Raw genomic sequence first — 18,896 nt, 5'->3', positions numbered from 1 at the left:
TTCCAGTCTGTACAAAGCTTTGTGCCCTTTCAACAGACCCTTTCTTAAATAGAGCTGAGGTGATCTGAGATGATTCAGTTTTAACACATAATAAGGCCCTAGTCAGGCTTCAGGTGATTGACTGATGGCTATCCCTCAGGCAGCTGTCTTGTTAACCTTTTCACTAGACTAATGAATTTTAAACTGTTAAAATGGAGAAAAAAAACATTGAGCAGTTCTAATCCCACGTTGCCTCCAAAATCCCCAAACTATATAATCATTGGGGCTGTGTTTCATTCTGGATGGGGAGTGGTTCAAGAAACTTGGCCTGTGTTCTCTAGTATTTTAAAGAATGAGAGGTTATTTAACTGAAACTTATTACATTTTTATTGGGCATGCTAGGGTAGATGTAGATAGAATATTTCTCCTGGCTGGTGGTCTCAAACTAGGGAAACATTATCTCAGAATAAGAAGTGGGCCATGTAAGGCTAAGAAAAGGAATTTCTTCACTCAGTGTTTAGGAATCTTTGGAATTTTCTACACCAGAAAGCTGTGGAAGCTCAATTTTTGAGCATGTTTATGACAGAAATCAATAGATTTCTTGATTCTAATGATATTAAGGGATATGGAAATAGTGAGGGAAAGCAACATTTGAGGTAAATGATCAGCCATGAACTCATGAAGCATGCTTGACAAACTGAATTACTTTTGCTCCTATGATCCTGTTTTCTGTTTCCCTCCTTTGTTTTGAATAAAGGTCTTATTTATGCTATTTTCAAATATGTTTGGGCCTTTCCAACATTGAAGGAAATTTGGAAGAATATGGTGAATTTATCTACTATCTCTGAGACTGCCGGGAAGATAAATTAGAATATTAAATACTTACCTTGCGAATCAGCAGAGCGAATGCTGAACAGGAGCGGAAGGGGAGATAGGGACTGCTGGGTAAGCTAACTAATATATTCGGGCAGTGGCTAAATCTGAAACACTGTGTGTGTCGTGTCTCCCACCTGTCCTCCTCCTCTAACCAAAAACAGGGGGGTTGGTAAGGTAAGGTCTTTTATTTAAATCGTTTTTGGCAGTTTAGAGCAGTAGGGATGGAGGCTAGGGCAGTTGCATGCTCCACTTGCAGGAGGTGGGAAGTAAGGGTGACCAATAGTGCCCCTGCTGACTTCACTTGCAAGAAGTGGGGGGTTCGGGGGAACCTACCAGGGGAAAGTTGCAGTGGCTAGATTTCTGGCACTGAGCCTGGCTCTGTGGCTCAGAAGGGAATGGGGGAGATTAGGAAAGTGATAGTGACAGGAGATTCAATGGTCAGAGGAACAGATAGGAGATTCTGTGTCGCCAGTGAGACTCCCGGATGGTGAGTTGCCTCCCAGGTGCCAGGGTCAGGGATGTCTTGGATTGAGCCTACAGGATTCTTAAGGGGAGGCTTGAGCAGCCAGAAGTCGTGATACACATCAGTATCAATGATATCGCTGGGAAAAGGGATGAGGACCTGAGAAGTGAATAGAGGAGTTACGTTGGAAGCTAGAAGACACAACAAGCAGAGCAGTAATCTCAGGATTGCTACCAGTGCCACGGGCTAGGAATAGAGAGCGAGTGCAACTGAACAAGTGACTGCAGAGCCGGTGTAGAAGGGAGGGCTTCAGATATGTGGATCATTGGGATACTTTCTGGGAAAGATGAGGCCTGTACAAGGAGGACAGGTTACACCTAAACTGAAGGGCCACTAATATCCTGGGTGGGAGGTTTGCTAAAGCTCTTCGGGAGGGTTTAAACTAGTTTGACAGGGAGATTGGACCCAGAGCTACAGATCAGAGGATAGGGTAGCTGGTAAACAGGCAGATACAGCATGCAGAGAGTCTTTTGGAATGACAGACAGTTGATAGGATGAAGTCGCAGTCAGTGTGATGGGTTGCAGTGTGTCTATTTTAATACAATAAGTGTCAGGAATAAGGGTGATGAATTTAGAGCATGGATCAGTACTTGGAGCTACAATGTTGTGGCCATTATGGAGATTTGAATATCATAGGGACAGAAATGGTTGTTGGATATTCCAGGATTTACATGTTTCAAAAGGAATAGGGAGAAAGGTAAAAGAGCTGGGAGAGAGGCATTGCTGGCCAGGGATTGTATAACAGCTGTAGAAAGGGAGGGCGTCGAGGAGAGTTTGTCTGCTGTGTCATTATGGATAGACAGGAAAGCAGCAGTCACTTTATTGGGAGTTTTCGATACACCTCCTCCGATAGCAACAGAGATATGGAGGAGCAGATTGGGAGGCGGATTTTGGGAAGGTGCAGAAGTAACAGGGTTGTTGTCATAGATGACTTCAACTTCCCTAATATTGATTGGAACCTCCTTATTGCAAATAGTTTGGATGGAGCAGATTTTGTTAGGTGTTTCCAGGATGGATTCCTGACTCAATGTGTAGATAGGCTGACTAGAGGGGAGGCCATATTTGGATTTAGTGCTGGACAATGAACCAGATCAGGTGTCAGATCTCTCATGGGAGAGCATTTCAGTGATAGTGATCACAGCTCTCTGACCTTTACTATAGTCATGGAGAGGTACAGGAGTGGATGGTATTGGAAAGTATTTAATTGGGGAGGGGGAATTACAATATTATTTGGCAGGAACTGCGGAGCATAAATTGAGAGCAGATATTCTCAGGGAAATGCATGATGGTGTTAATTTCTGGATCTGCAGATTGTGAAGGAGCAAAAATAGTCTTTGCAGTGATATGTACTTCTTGTCAGATGTGGGAGTTTAAAGAGAGTTTAAGGGTGACTGTGGATTATATCTGCCATAAATGCTGTTGGATGTGAATCTTATCAGATCGAGTGGATCGGTTGGAGAGACAGATAGAAGCGATGAGCAATTTGCAACAGCAACAGTATGTGATGGATGGCAGTTATAGGAAGGGGGGAAAGTCTCAGATACAGTCACATAGATGGGTTAACTCCAGGAAGGGTAAGAGAGGTAGGCACCTAGGAGTCTTTAATGGATATACCCATTTCAAACAGGTATGCTGTTTTGGAAAATGTAGGGGGTGATGGATTCTCAGGGGAATGTGGCACGAATGGCCAAGTTTCTTGTATTGAGACTGGCTCTACTGCAACGAGGGGTATGTTGGCTTTCAAGAGATCAATTGTGTTAGGGGATTCTGTAGTCCGAGGTACAGACAGACGTTTCTGTGACCAGCAGCGAAAAAGCAGAATGGTGTGTTGTTTCCCTGGTGCCAGGATCAAGGATGTCTCAGAGAGGGTGCAGAATGTACTCACGGGGGAGAGGGACCAGCAGGAGGCCATTGTCCACATTGGAACCAATGACATAGGAAGGGAAAAGGTTGAGATTCTGAAGGGAGATTACAGAGAGTTGGGCAGAAATTTAAAAAGGAGGTCCTCAAGGGTAGTAATATCTGGATTACTCCCGGTGCTACGAGCTAGTGAGGGCAGGAATAGGAGGAGAGAGCAGATGAATGCATGGCTGAGGAGCTGGTGTATGGGAGAAGGATTCACATTTTTGGATCATTGGAATCTCTTTTGGGGTAGAAGTGACCTATACAAGAAGGACGGATTGCACCTAAATTGGAAGGGGACTAATATACTGGCAGGGAAATTTGCTAGAACTGCTTGGAAGGATTTAAACTAGTAAGGTGGTGGTGGGGGGGGAGGGGTGGGACACAGGAAGATAGTGAGGAAAGAGATCAATTTGAGACTGGTACAGTTGAGAACAGAAGTGAGTCAAACAGTCAGGGCAGGCAGGGACAAGGTAGGGCTAATAAATTAAACTGCGTTTATTTCAATGCAATGGGCCTAACAGGGAAGGCAGATGAACTCAAGGCATGGTTAGGAACATGGGACTGGGATATCATAGCAATTACAGAAACATGGCTCAGGGATGGGCAGGACTGGCAGCTTAATGTTCCAGATACAAATACCAGGAGGGATAGAAAGGGAGGCAAGAGAGGAGGGGGAGTGGCATTTTTGATAAGGGATAACATTACAGCTGTGCTGAAGGAGGATATTCCCGGAAATACATCCAGGGAAGTTCTTTGGGTGGAAATGATAAATAAGAAAGGGATGATCACCTTATTGGGATTGTATTATAGACCCCCGAATAGCCAGAGGAAAATTGAGGAACAAACTTGGAAGGAGATCTCAGCTATATGTAAGAATAATAGGGTGGTTATGGTAGGGGACTTTAACTTTCCAAACATCGACTGGGACTGCCATAGTGTTAAAGGTTTAGATGGAGAGGAATTTCTTAAGTGCGTACAAGACAATTTTCTGATTCAGTATGTGGATGTACCTACTAGAGAAGGTGCAAAACGACCTACTCTTGGGAAATAAGGCAGGGCAGGAAAAGGATAGACCAGATCTAAAAGTTGAAGTTCTAAATTGGAGAAAGGCCAATTTTGACGGTATTAGGGAAGAACTTTCGTAAGCTGATTGGAATTAGATGTTCACATGTAAAGGGACGGCTGGAAAATGGGAAGCCTTCAGAAATGAGATAACAAGAATCCAGAGAAAAGGAAGACTGGTAGGTATAGGGAATGCTGGATGACTAAAGAAATTGAGGGTTTGGTTAAGAAAAAGAAGGAAGCATATGTCAGGTATAGATAGGATAGATCGAGTGAATCCTTAGAAGAGTATAAAGAAAGTAGGAGTATACTTAAGACGGAAATCAGGAGGGCAAAACGGGGACATGAGATAGCTTTGGCAAATAGAATTAAGGAGAATCCAAAGGGTTTTTACAAATATATTAAGGGCAAAAGGGTAACTAGGGAGAGAATAGGGCCCCTCAAAGATCAGCAAGGCGGTCTTTGTGTGGAGCCACAGAAAATGGGGGAGATACTAAATGAATATTTTGCATCAGTATTTACTGTGGAAAAGAATATGGAAGATATAGACTGTAGGGAAATAGATCGTGACATCTTGCAAAATGTCCAGATTACAGAAGAGGAAGTGCTGGATGTCTTGAAATGGTGAAAGATAGATAACTCCCCAGGACCTGATCAGGTGTACCTGAGAACTCTGTGGGAAGCTAGAGAAGTGATTGCTGGGCCTCTTGCTGAGATATTTGTATCATCGATAGTCACAGGTGAGGTGCCAGAAGATTGGAGGTTGGCAAATGTGGTGCCACTGTTTAAGAAGGGCGGTAAAGACAAGCCAGGGAACTATAGACTGGTGAGCCTGACCTCAGTGGTGGGCAAGTTGTTGGCGGGAATCCTGAGGGACAGAATGTACATGTATTTGGAAAGGCAAGGACTGATTAGGGATAGTCAACATGGCTTTGTGCGTGGGAAATCATGTCTCACAAACTTGATTGAGTTTTTTGAAGAAATAACAAAGAAGATTGATGAGGGCAGGGCAGTAGATGTGATCTATATGGACTTCAGTAAGACGCTCGACAAGGTTCTCCATGGGAGACTGATTAGCAAGGTTATATCTCATGGAATACAGGGAGAAGTAGCCATTTGGATACAGAACTGGCTCAAAGGTAGAAGATAGAGGGTGGTGGTGAAGGGTTGTTTTTCAGACTGGAAGCTTGTGACCAGCAGAGTGCCACAAGAATTGGTGCTGGGTCCTCTACTTTTTGTCATTTACATAAATGATTTGGATACGAGCATAAGAGGTAGAGTTGGTAAGTTTGCAGATGACACCAAAATTGGAGGTGTAGTGGACAGCGTTACCTCAGATTACAATAGGATCTGGACCAGATGGGCCAGTGGGCTGAGAAGTGGCAGATGGAGTTTAATTCAAATAAATGTGAGGTGCTGCATTTTGGGAAAGCAAATCTTAGCAGGACTTATACACTTAATGGTAAGGTCATAGGGAATGTTGCTGAACAAAGAGACCTTGGAGTGCAGGTTCATAGCTCCTTGAAAGTGGAGTTGCAGGTAGATAGGAGAGTGAAGAAGGCGTTTGGTGTGCTTTTCTGTATTGGTCAGCGTATTGAGTACATGAGTTGGGAGGTCATGTTGCGGCTGTACAGGACATTGGTTAGGCCACTGTTGGAATATTGCATGCAATTCTGGTCTCCTCCCTATCGGAAAGATGTTGTGAAACTTGAAAGGGTACAGAAAAGATTTACAAGGATGTTGCCAGGGTTGGAGGATCTGAGCTACAGGGAAAGGCTGAACAGGCTGGGGCTGTTTTCCCTGGAGCGTTGGAGGCTGAGGGGTGACCTTACAGAGGTTTACAAAATTATGAGGGGCATGGATAGGATAAATAGACAAAGTCTTTTCCCTGGGGTCGGGGAGTCCAGAACTAGAGGGCATGGATTTAAGGTGAGAGGGGAAAGATATAAAAGAGACCCAAGGGGCAACTTTTTCACGAAGAGGATGGTATGTGTATGGAATGAGCTGCCAGAGGATGTGGTGGAGGCTGGAACAATTGCAGCATTTAGAGGCATTTGGATGGGTATAGGAATAGTTTGGAGGGATATGGGCCGGGTGCTGGCAGGTGGTACTAGATTGGGTTGGGATATCTGGGTCGGCATGTAAATGTTGGACCAAAGGGTCTGTTTCCATGCTGTACACTTCTCTGACTCTATGACAGAAAGGTGGAGGTTGTTTAGGGAGCACTTGCTCAGAGTGCTGGAAAGGTTTGGCCTACTGAGGGAAGAGTAAATACCCTTGGATGACAAACGATGTGGAACCTGCACCAATCAACCCCACTGTCCCATGGCTGAACATTTCAACACCTCCCCCCAACCAACTCTGCCGAGGACATGCTGGTCTTTGGCCTCGTCCACTGCCACTCCCTCACCACCCGACACCTGAAGGAAGAACGCCTCATCTTCTGCCTTGGAACACTTCAATCCCATGGCGTTAATGTGGACTTCACCAGTTTCCTCATTTCCATTCCCTCCACCTTAACCCAGTTCCACCCTGCCTGCTCAGCACCATCCTCAGGACCTGTCCTACCTTCCAGTCTTCCTTCCCACCTATCCGCTCCACCCTCCTCTCTGACCTATTACCTTCATCCCCATCTCTATCCACCTATTGCACTCTTAGCAACCTTCTCTCCAGTCCCACTCCCCTCCCATTTATCTCTCCACTCCGGAGGCTCCCTGCCTCATTCCTGATAAAGGGCGTTTGCCCGAAACGTCGATTTTCCTGCTCCTCGGATAATGCCTGACCTGCTATGCTTTACCAGCACCACTCTAATCTAGACTCTGATCTCCAGCATCTGCAGTACTCATTTTCGCCTAAGAGATGTTGAACATCTGGTCAAGAGGGTACTTCAGGTTGAGAAAGCAAGGATCAGACAGGGCTCTAGAGGATGACAAGGTAGCGAGGAAGGAACTGAGGAATGGACTTAGGAGAGCTAGAAGGGAGCATGAAAAAGCTTTAGCAGATAGGATTAAGGAAAACCCCAAAGTATATTAGACTTATGTAAGGAACAAGAGGATGGCCAGTGTGAAAGTCGGGTTGATCAGGGATAGCGGAGGGAAATTGTGTCTTGAATTGGAAGAGATAGGGGAAGTCCTTAATTAATACTTTTCTTCAGTAATCACTAGTGAGAGGGACCTTCTCATTTGTGAGAACAGCATGAAGCAGACTGATACACTCAAACAGGTTGATGTTAAGGAGGAGGATTTGCTGTAAATTTTGAAAAACATGAGGCTGATAAGTCCCTTGAGCCAGACATGATATACTCAATGTTTCTACAGGAAGTGAGGTAAGAGATTGCTGCATCTTTAGCGATGATCTTTGCGCCCTCACTATCCACTGGAGTAGTTACAGATGATTGGACGGTGGAAAATGTTGTTCAAGAAAGGGAATAGGGTAACCCTGGGAATTACAGACCAATCGATCTTAAATCGGTGGTGTGGAAATTATTGAGAGATTCTGAGAGATAGGATTTATGATTATTTGGAAAAGCTTAGCTTGATTAGAGGTAGTCAGCATGGTTTTGTGAGGGGCAGGTCATGCCTCACAAGCCTTATTGAATTCTTTGAGGATGTGACAAAACACATTGATGAAGATAGAGCAGTGGATGTGGTGTATGTGGATTTTGGCAAGGCATTTGATAAGGTTCCCCAAGGTAGGCTCATTCAGAAAGTAAGGAGGCATGGGATACAGAGAAATCTGGCTGTCTGTATACAGAATTGGCTAGCCAATATAAGACAGAGGGTGGTAGTAAATGGAAAGTATTCAGCCTGGCGCTAAGTGACCAGTGGTCTTCTGCAGGGATCTGTCCTGGGACCTCTGCTGTTTTTGATTTTTATAAATGACTTGGATGAGGAAGTGGAAGGATGGGTTGGTAAGTTTGCTGATGACACCAGGGTTGGTGGAGTTGTGGATAATGTGGAGGGCTTTGTAAGTTGCAACAGGACATTGACAGGATGCAGAACTGGGCTGAGAATTGGCAGATGGAATTCAACCTGGAAAAGTGTGAAGTTATTCAATTTGGAAGGTCAAATTTGAATGCAGACTACAGGGGATAAAGACAAGGTTCTTGGCAGTGTGGAGGAAAAGAGCGATCTTGGGGTCTACATCCATAGATTCCTCAAAGTTGCCACCTAAGTTGATAGGGTTGTTAAGAAGATGTATGGTGTGTTGGCTTTCATTTCCGGGGGATTGAGTTTAAGAGCCGTGAGGTTATGCTGCAGCTCCATAAAGCTGGTTCGACTACACTTGGAATACTGTGTTCAGTTCTGGTCACCTCATTATAGGAAGGATGTAGAAGCTTTAGACAGGGTGCAGAGGAGATTTACCAGGATGCTGCTTGGACTAGAGGGCATGTCTTATGAAGAAAGGTTGAGGGAGATAGGGCTTTTCTCACTAGAGCAAAGAAGGATGAGAGGCGAGTTGATAAAGGTGTACAAGATGATGAGGTATAGATAGAGTCGATAGCAAGAGACTTTATCCCAGGGCAAAAATAGCAATCACGAGATTAGTTTGATCTTGGATTTGGAAAAAAGGTCAGCACAAGATCGAGGGCTGAAAGGCCTGTGCTGTGCTGTACTGTTCTATGTTCTACTTTTAAAATCCTTGGATGCAGGCCACCTGGTCTGGGGCTTTGTCAGACTTTGGGTCAAACAGTTAACTGAGCACATTTTCCATGGTGATAGATTCACTCCCTCTCAGTCACGTCATAATTTCTAAATAACTTTGGGAGGCTTTCCAATTCTTGTACAGTGAAAACAGATGTAAAATTCCTGTTCAAATATTCTCTTTTCTTTCCATTTTTTTTTCATTTTCTGCGAGTGGATTTCTTGAGTTAGGGAATTAATGTCCCGATCAGACACCCTGAATAAAAATATGGGTTACAAAATCCACTGAGCAACTTGGAATTAGTCCTGCATCAGGAAAGACAGTGAACACAGAACTTCTGCAACATGGGTCTCAGTGGAATAAATGACCACAGATGTTTGGCTTTTTTAGACACTAAAGTGGATGGGAGGGGAATGTGACTGAAAGATATAAATCTCTAACAGGGCTGGAAAGATTAGATACAGGGAGGATGTTTTCTTTGGTTGGGGAGTCGAGAACCAAGGGACACAGTCTCAGGATGCGGGGTAGGCCACTTAGGACTAAGATGAGGAAAAATGTCTTCACTGAAAGAGTAGTGAACCTGTCAAATTCAACCACAGAAGACCTTGGATTTGAAGTCACTGAATATATTTGAGAAAGAGATACATTTTTAGATTTTAAAGGCATTAAGGGGCATGGGGAGAAAGCGAGAATATGACTTTGAGATAGAGGATCAGCTGTGATCATATTGATAATGGCAGAGTGAGCTGAAAGGTCTGAATAGTCCAATCCTGCTCTTGGTTTCTATGTTAAAGGACCAGCAGGCAAAACAACTATTATCTATCAGCATCATTGCAATGAAATGGATGCAGCTCAACAACATTGAAATAAACTGATTCTGATAAACCTGCTCGCGTCAGACTTCACTCTTCAACTGAAGAGATTGCTTCTTGATTTCTAACTGTTCTATTTATAGAGAATGTACCTTATTAAAATTCTTTCAAATGGTTCTTGGGGAGATTCATGAATTTCAATTAAGTTTTATGTTTAAGATTCCCTATGAACTGATTGTACACTTGAGGCAAAGGCTGACATCAATTTTGTAAATTAAAGCTATTATGAAGACTTTTGCACACCAATAACAGTAATTGATGCATCTCATTACCCTCTGTTATAAAGGAAGTGTCTGTAACTAGCAATTTCCATTTACCAAACATCCTCTGCCTGCTTGATTGCCAATAATGAAACACTGCTGTTGATGCTGAGGAATGATCTCCTTCCCAATACAGTCCCCTTTTTGCACCTGTGCACTGAAGCAGAAGGGGACAATGTTCAAAAAAAGGAAAATAAAAGTGCTTTTATACTGGAATCTGGATAGAAAATGAAGTTAGAGTATCCTGTTACCATTTCAAAAGTCATAAGCACCAATAACATATGCCTACAAAAATGACAGCTTAACTCCGAGGTTTCGTTTACCTTTTGTTTTTTCACTTCCATTAAAACAGAGTTTAAAATCTCATCCTAGCTATACGTTAGTGTTCCAACACTTCCTGTTTGAAATGAAATGTTGATTGATTTGTGCATCTGTGGTGAAGTAGTAATTAATGCTGCATTATCATTAAAATACCTGCCATGCAATTTCACATTCCATCATTCCTCAAAACAGCAGCCTCCTCTCTGATCATAGACTGAAATACACTTGGTTATTAATCACCAAATCTGGCATGAACAGCTGAAAACTTACTGATTCATTCCCTGATGAAAGGCTCTTGCTGAAACGTCGAATATGCTGCTCCTCGGATGCTGCCTGACCTGCTGTCCTTTTCTAGCACCACTCTCATGACTGAAAAATTACTGTCTCTCCCTTTCGCTTGAAAAATACATCTATAACTGTGCAAGAAAAGTACTTTTGCAAGCTTTCTTTTCTTAGAAAAGAAGCTTCCATTTTGGAATAAAGATTCCTGTATAAGTTTAGTCATTAATTAGGGAGTTAAAAGTTAAAACCATAGCCCTAATTTCTAAGCTTAGTTATGGCTAGGTTTCCCCAAATGGAGTTTTAACACACGGTGGACATATTTGCTTTTTGGACAGGAACAAGGGATGGGTATTTCATGGTAAAATGAAATGGGAGTTGGAGAAAAGAATTGAAGGGAAAGATGGGGATTTAGGAAAAAGGCAAAGGAGAAATACCGAAATTTGGATGAAATTGAAGGAATAGTTATGGAAGTCAGGATAAAGCTGGATGAAAAGCAGAGGTTGGTAGCCAATCCGTGACCTTGCAGAGAGGATTGGTGGGTAAATTGTGCAGATAATGGGGAGAATACGGATTAGTTTGTTAGACTTGCAGAATATTCTCCTGCTTTTCCCAGCCCACAAGCAGTGCCATAAAGGCAGTTTCCAAATGAACACTTTTCCATCTTCTTTTAGGTTTCTTGAGATCCAAATGACTTAGGTTAAATATAGAAACACTACTAAATAGGGAATATGCAGATTCTTTGAAAGGTTTTAAGAACCAGCTCAACTCTTGGGAGGGTATTCTGATTTGGAGTGGACTGACCAAAATTGATGCGAACAGTAGAGAGTGAAGAACTTTCTCTAAAATTACAAAGAGATCTCGATCAATTGGGTCAATGGGCTAGGAAACGGCAGATGGAGTTTAATAAGGATAAATGCAAGGTACTGCGTTTTGGTAAAACAAACAAGAGCAGGACTTATACGGTTAAAAGTAGGGCTATGTGTAATGTTGTAGAACAGAGAGACTAGGGGTTCAGGTACATAATTCTTTGAAATTTACAACATTGGTAGATAGGGTGGTTAGGAAGGTGTTTAGCACATTTGCCTTCATTGCTCAGACCTATAAATATAGAAGTGTTGATGTCATGTTGAGGTTGTACAGAATATTAATGAGGCCTCTTCTGGATTATTGTGTTCAGTTCTGGTCACTGTTATGGGAAGGATATTCTTGAGCTGGAAATGGTTCAGAAAAGATTTAGCAGGATACTGGCAGAAATGGAGGGTTTGAGTTATAAAGGAGAGGCTGGATAGGTTGGGAATTCTTTTTCACTGGAATGTAGGAGATTAAGGAGTGACCTTATAAAATCATGAGGTGAATGGCAGGTGTCTTTTCCCTATGGTGAGGGATCTCAAGATTGGGGTGCATGTTTTTAAGGTGAGAGTAGAAAGATTTTAAAAAGATATCGGGGCAATTTCTTTTTACACTGTGTGCAATGAATTTCTAGAGAAAGTGATGGATACAGGTACAGTTACAACATCTATAAGATATTTGGATAAGTACAGGAATAAGAAATGTCCGGAGGGATATGGGCCAAATGTAATAGGTGAGACTAGTTTAGTTTGGGATTATGTTGCTGTGGACTGCTTGGACCAAAGGGTCTGTTTCCATGCCATATGAGTCAATGAATCTATGATTCTAAGTACATGTTTCAGATATTTAACAGCTTAATTTCTTACCCAATTCAAATCCTGCCATTTTGGGTATTAAAAATACCTTCCTTGTCTTCCCTTGAAACATTATAAGAGGTGGTGTTCATTAATTTTTGTGATTTTCTTATGTTTGAGGGATAATTTTAGGAAGGCGTCTGAGTAAAAAAAAAGTCATGACTAATGTCATAAACATTGATCAACAATTTCCTGGTCTTCAGACCCAAACAACATGGAACAAGTATTTTACATCTGAACACTTTCCAGAGAACGTGCAAACATTTCACAAAAGTATTGAAGATATATCATCATACTACATCCAAGAAATCTATATTTCCAATGACCAATAGACCATATCCATGAATAATGTTTCCTCTAAGCTGCTTGGAGGGTCGGTGCACATTGATCAGTTTGCAGATGCATTGACATCCAATTGCAGCAGACTTCAGACATCTGTGCAGCAGCAAGAAAAATTGGAGGTAATGTCGGTCATGATAAGCATGAAGAACACCTCAGCCCTTTGAGATCCCTTGTCTTCTAACCCACTGTTACCTCGGACTTAACTATGAGCTCAATGCCAGTCAAATTTGTTTGGCTCCAGACTGTCAGGTTGCATCAGGGCATCTGCAGAACACCTAATGTGTGATCATAGAGTCCAAGGGTGAAATTATTCTTCTCCTTGGCCCTTCCTTTTCTGGCATACATTGGGACTGTGCCTTGTTTTTGATATAGACTCCAGTGTAACAGATATCAAGCATTCTGACACAGCAACAATTTCATAACATTGCATAGGACTCTAACCCGAGGCAATGTTTTTACATAGATATGTTAAATGTGCTGCTTAATGTACAACAACATTCCCTTTTTTTAATTAAAAACTTGAACAAATGCCAGCTTGACATGCAGTCCTAAATTACCTCACATCAAAAAATTGCAAGTTGAATTCGAATGACTATTATTAGAAATATTCCATTATCTTATAATTTTCAATGAAAAGATTTTACAAGCATAAAGAGGCAGAGGTGACATCTATTGCTGAGATAGTGTATATGCTGACATACAGCCGATGACTTTCCAAAGATTATCATTAGCCAAGCATAGTCATTTATAGCAGAGGCTTACATTTGGGTCCTGTGGAAGCTGTGCCTGTTATTGTGGACCGTGGACCTCCTTTCATGGGGAAACCTCCTTTTCCTCTGCGTGTGACAGGTATAGTGACACGTGGACGTTTTATTGGTATAACAGCACGAGGTGGTGGTGGAACACGGCCATGGTAATCAAACATCCTAAAAAAAAATAACATTTATGCTTAGGATACAAAGTACATTTTCAGTTTCACTTCTCAATTGAACTTGCAAAGATAGCACCATTATTTCATTGGAAAACATCAAGCCATCTAATGAATGCATGCACATAGCTTCATAGTTTCTCAGTTTTGTATTCTGGACCTTGAGATTATTGGTTAATAAATGACACAATCTGGTGGTGGCATTTTTGTTCTGTTTTAGCTGCAGACTCGGTTTAATTGTGGCTGTGGTCCAGTCAAGAGTTTGTCATTTGAGTGACTGTTGTATTATTCCTTGCCAATCTCCCTGCTCCCCAACTCCATCCTCCCTCCCCCACCACCCACAACAAATCTGATCCATCATCCCCTTATAGCTGACCTGGTTCCCTCCATACCCTACTGCCATAAGACCATAAGACATAGGAGCAGAAGTTAGGCCATTCAGTCCATCGATTCATTCATGGTTGATAAGTTTCTCATCCTCATTTTCCCCGTAACCCTTGATTCCCTTGACAATCAAGAACCTATCCATCTCCATCTTAAATATACGCAATGACCTGGCAGAGCATTCTGTGACAATGAATTCCATAGATTTACCACTCTCTGGCTGAAGAAGCTTCTCTGTTTCTCTGTTCTAAAAGGTCTTCCCTTCACTTGGGTCCTAGTCTTTCCTACCAACGTAACATCTTCCCATCATTCACTCTGGCCAGGCCATTCAGTATTCTGTAAGTTTCATTTAGATCCCCCTTATCCTTTAAACACCGAGTATAGACCCAGAGTCCTCAAACGTTCCTCATATGTTAAGCTTTTCATTCCTGGGATTATTCTCATGAACCTCCTCTTAACACACTCCAGGGCCAGTACATCCTTCCTGATATTTGGGACACACAACTGCACACATTATTCCAAATGTGGCCTTAGCAGAGCATTATAGAGCTTCAGAAATACATTCCTGCTTTTATATTCAAGTCCTCTCAAAATAAATGCCATCATTGCATTTGCCTTCCTAACTACTGACTCAACCTGCAAGTTTACCATGAAAGATCCCTGGACTAGAACTCCCAAGTCTCTTTGCACTTCAGACTTCTGAATTTTCTCCCCATTCAGAAAATAGTCCATGCTTATATTCTTTCTACCTCACACTTTCCCACATTGTACTCCATCTGCCATTTCTTTGTCCACTCTCCTGATCTGTCCAAATCCTTCTGCAGCCTTCCCGCCTCTTCAATGCTACCTGTCCTTCTACCTACCTTTGTATCGTCTACAAACGTAGCCTGAATGCTCTCAGTTCCTTGATCTAAATCGTTAATGTATAAAATGAAAGGTTATGGTCCCAACACAGCCCTGCAGAACACCATTTGTCACCAGCTGCCATCCTGAGAAGGACCTTTTTATCCCCACTCTCTGCTTTCTCCCATACAGCCAAGCTTTTATCCATGGTAGCACCTTACCTCTAACACCATGGGCCCTTATCTTACTCAGTATCCTCCTGTGCGGCACCTTGTCAAAGACCTTCTTGAATCCTAAGTAGATAACATCCATTGGCTCTCCTTGGTGTAACCTGCTCATTACTTACTCAAAGAATTCTAGCCGATTTGTCAGGCATTGCCTCCCCTTGATGAAACCATGCTGACTTTGCCCTATTTTACCAAACACTTCCAAGTATTCCAAAATCTCATCCTTCACAATGGATTCCAGGATCTTATCCACAACTGAGGTTAAGCTAATTGGTTTATAATTTTTATTGGTCTGCCAGACCACTCCCAATCTACCTTTTGTCACTGTGCCACCTCTTGCCAGACCCTATTTCCTATAATCAATTTTACTTACCCCAACTCTGCAAACCTGATCTCCCAATCACTGTTCATTTCAATTCCCCTTCCCATTCCCTCTCCGACATGTCCACCCTCGCCCTCCTCCATTGTCCAATCAGACTGCAAATTGGAGAAACAACACCTCATCTTCTACCTGGTCAGCCTACAGCCAGGAAGACTGAATATCTTCTCACCTATCCCCCAACTTCCTTTCCAGCTCCTCCTCCTTCCTTCCATCCCTCCGACTGAACCTTCCAGCTACCAACTTGATTAATTTCTCCTATCGACCTACCAGGTAGTACCCACTACCTGTATTCACCTATCGTACCTCACTATTCCACCCTCTCCCTATCAATAACCTTTCCCTCCCCTTTATCTGTAGCTCCCCCTACCCCCACCTCAATTCTTGAAGAAGGGTTATACCCAGAACATTGACTTCTACCATCTCCTGATGCTGCCTGGCTTGCTGTGTTCTTCCAGCCTCCTGCTTGTCTACTTTGTTTTCCAGCATCTGCAGTTTTGTTGTCTCTCACATTACTTACCTGGCAACCTTACAGCTTGACAGACAACCTCCTTCCAACTTGTCATCCTAAACATCCCTTACCCTAAATCCTATCCAGATGGCACTCTATTCTGGCATCATATCCCTCCAAACCTTAACCTCTATCCAGCTGGCATTCTACCCAGCAGATACCTTACTTACCTGGCAACCTACCCCTTACATATCTGGCATCCTTCCCTGGTACCCTATGCAGACCCAGCTGGCACTGTACTTACCTGATACCCTGGCTAAGTGATGGCCTAGTCATATTATTGCTAGACTATTAATCCAGAGACCTAACTATGTACTTGGGGTCAAATACTGCCAAAGCAGATGGTGGAATTTAGATTCAATTTTTTTAAAAATCCAGAATTAAGAGTCTAATGATGACCGTGAATTCATTGTCATTTGTCAAAAAACCTATCTGGGTCACGGTGTACTTTAGGGAAGGAAACTAACATCGTTACCTGTCTGGCCTACATATGACCCTAAACCCACAGCAATGTGGTTGACTCTGAACTGCCCTCTGGGCAACTGGGGATGGGCAATAAATGCTGACCTGGTCAGTGACACCCACATCCCATGAATGCATAAAAAATCTTATCCCCCTAGAACCCTATAGTCCTACCCATCTGCACTTTATGCTCCCAGCATCCTAAATCACACTTACCTTATGTACTTACTATTGAACAGCAGCTGACAAAGTGGCTGTCAGGATTTTAACATTTCAGAATATGGCAGTTGAGTCCTGAACACATGTTTTGCCTCCCCACCCCCCTTCAAAATTCTGAGCTCTGAAAGAACTGTCAGAATAGAAGTACATTCAGAATTTCTGAAGGTGCCCCAATTGGAAGCTCCTGTCAGAAATCCTTGTAAGTCAATTCTGTGATCTGTTGCTACATTTAACTTTATTATTAGTCATGTTTGATTAATCTATCCTCTAGGGTTTTATTTGCCATAGAGGAATGTATATCTGTTGCAGACCACACAGAAATCTATAAAACTAGTCATTGACTGTCAACCTGTCAAATGTTTTAGTGTATTTTCTCAATCAACCAAATCTATCTTGACCCTCATATCTTCACAGCTTCTTCTGAACAGATTTCAGACACTTGTTTCAGAATGAACTATATCACATACAAATTAAAAATAAATTTATATCGTATTGTGATAATTATTTCCAAAAGGCTCTTTACAGTAAGATTATTAATTAGCCCATTTCTAATACTAAATCTAAAATAGCTGAATCCCTAGTTGGCTGTTTATTGAACTTCTTCAGAAATCCATCGTCTACACACTCGAGGAGTTCATCCTCCATTGCATTTGTACTGATTAGGTTTAAGCAGTGTATTTATTTATTTCCCATTATTACTACATGACCCAAGTTATATGCTATGTTCCCTCTAATTTCTCCAGATGCTGTGTGCACCTCTGAGGTCTGTGTGTGGGCCTGGCTGGCTAAACCAGCATGAATGTTTTAGCGTAGAGATTGGTACGGGCAGCCTTTGGAGGAGCTAATGCAGGATGGAAGGATCATTGGTTACACGCGTTCCTAATTTCTTGATTTATACTATGCCCAACATTATCACTATTGTTGGTGGTTCCATAAACAACTCCCAGAAACATTTCCTGTTTCTTACCTCCACCAAACTGATTCTCTGGGGCTGAATCTTTTTTTGGTAAAATCCGATTTGGATTGAATTTTTTTGAAGGGTTTTGTTGCTCCGAGGCCCAGTGAGTTCTCTTGCTCTATCTTCCAAAACTCACCTCAATAGTTATCTATCACACTCAGACGGTGGCTCACATCCAATTTCTGCACTGCTCCCAGAACAACTTATTGCTCGGTGATTATCAACTTAGTCCAGTCCATTGGGTGTCTATGAGTGAAATGTCCTTTGGTACCAACATTACAATAATAGTTGCCTTTTGATTGGTGTGGCACAATATACCAATCCTACATGTGGGCCCAGAGGTCTGGATGCAAGTTCTACCTGCCATGCAGGTGTGTTATAACATGCCCAAATAGATGGTTTGGACAAACATCTTCAATGACAGCTGTGTGTGCAGTCTGAAGTATAGCATTAAAGTGCAGAAACTTTCTGTAAGTGGATCAGGGATGGGCATATCAGAAATCAATGTTTGTGAAGATGGGATTCATGTGACTGCTGCCCACGGAGTGTACTCTGAGACTCTAGTACTCAGTTTCCAACATGAAGATCGTTTGGAACGAATGGTGAGCTGAACCTGTTCGGTTGTTGTGTTGTTGGGAGGCTGAGTACTGATGAGGCGTATTGTGACATTAACAAGGTTTATAACAAGTGTTAATCCCTGTCCATCTGGCATCGTGCTGCTGCTTGGTGAGAATCTTGTCATGCTGCTTGTGTAAAGTGGAGGATGTCATCAGATGCTCTCAATGTCTGGATGGGTCTCACTGCACTTGTCAAACAATTTTCCAACAGGTCCTGCATTTTAAGCCTTCAAAATAAGATCCACTTTTGTTAATGGACTAATCACATTCCTTAATAAGAGTGCTATTCAAACTCCTTTTCCTTTTTGCCTATCCTTCCTAAATAACAAATATCCTTGGATATTCAATCCCCAATTTTAATTAATGTCTAACCACGTATCTGTAATGGTAAATACATCATATCCAATCACCCCCATTTGTGTCTTTAAGTCTTCGGTTTTGAATGTTTGTGAATACAGATAGAGAACCCTTAACTTTGTATTTTTAACATTATTCCACATTCTGATCCTACTTAATTCTTGCCTTCACTTTGCCTGTCCTATAAGTTTGCTTATTTCTTTTCTACTTCAGCTTATCCCAGTTTTGTTTTTCTCCAATCT

The 18,896-nt window shown here is 42.2% G+C and overlaps 1 protein-coding gene across 6 annotated transcripts in view; it reads right to left on the bottom strand.

The window, feature by feature from the left end:
• The window catches only part of LOC122549028 (RNA-binding Raly-like protein), a 913,629-nt gene that overhangs the window by 153,112 nt on the left and 741,621 nt on the right, over window positions 1–18,896 (bottom strand). For all 6 annotated transcript variants that reach the window (XM_087986498.1, XM_087986496.1, XM_087986497.1 and 3 more), the window contains one exon: window positions 13,532–13,695. In XM_087986498.1, coding sequence (XP_087842624.1) covers window positions 13,532–13,695 — 164 coding nt within the window. The remainder of the gene's footprint in view (window positions 1–13,531; window positions 13,696–18,896) is intronic.

The sequence above is a fragment of the Chiloscyllium plagiosum genome, unplaced genomic scaffold (assembly GCF_037043375.1).
Source record: "Chiloscyllium plagiosum isolate Xiang-an unplaced genomic scaffold, Cpla_swu_hap1 HiC_scaffold_4, whole genome shotgun sequence".
Lineage (NCBI taxonomy): Eukaryota > Metazoa > Chordata > Chondrichthyes > Orectolobiformes > Hemiscylliidae > Chiloscyllium > Chiloscyllium plagiosum.
Note: the sequence above shows the minus strand (reverse complement) of the source record. Positions and strands in the feature narration are given on the sequence as shown.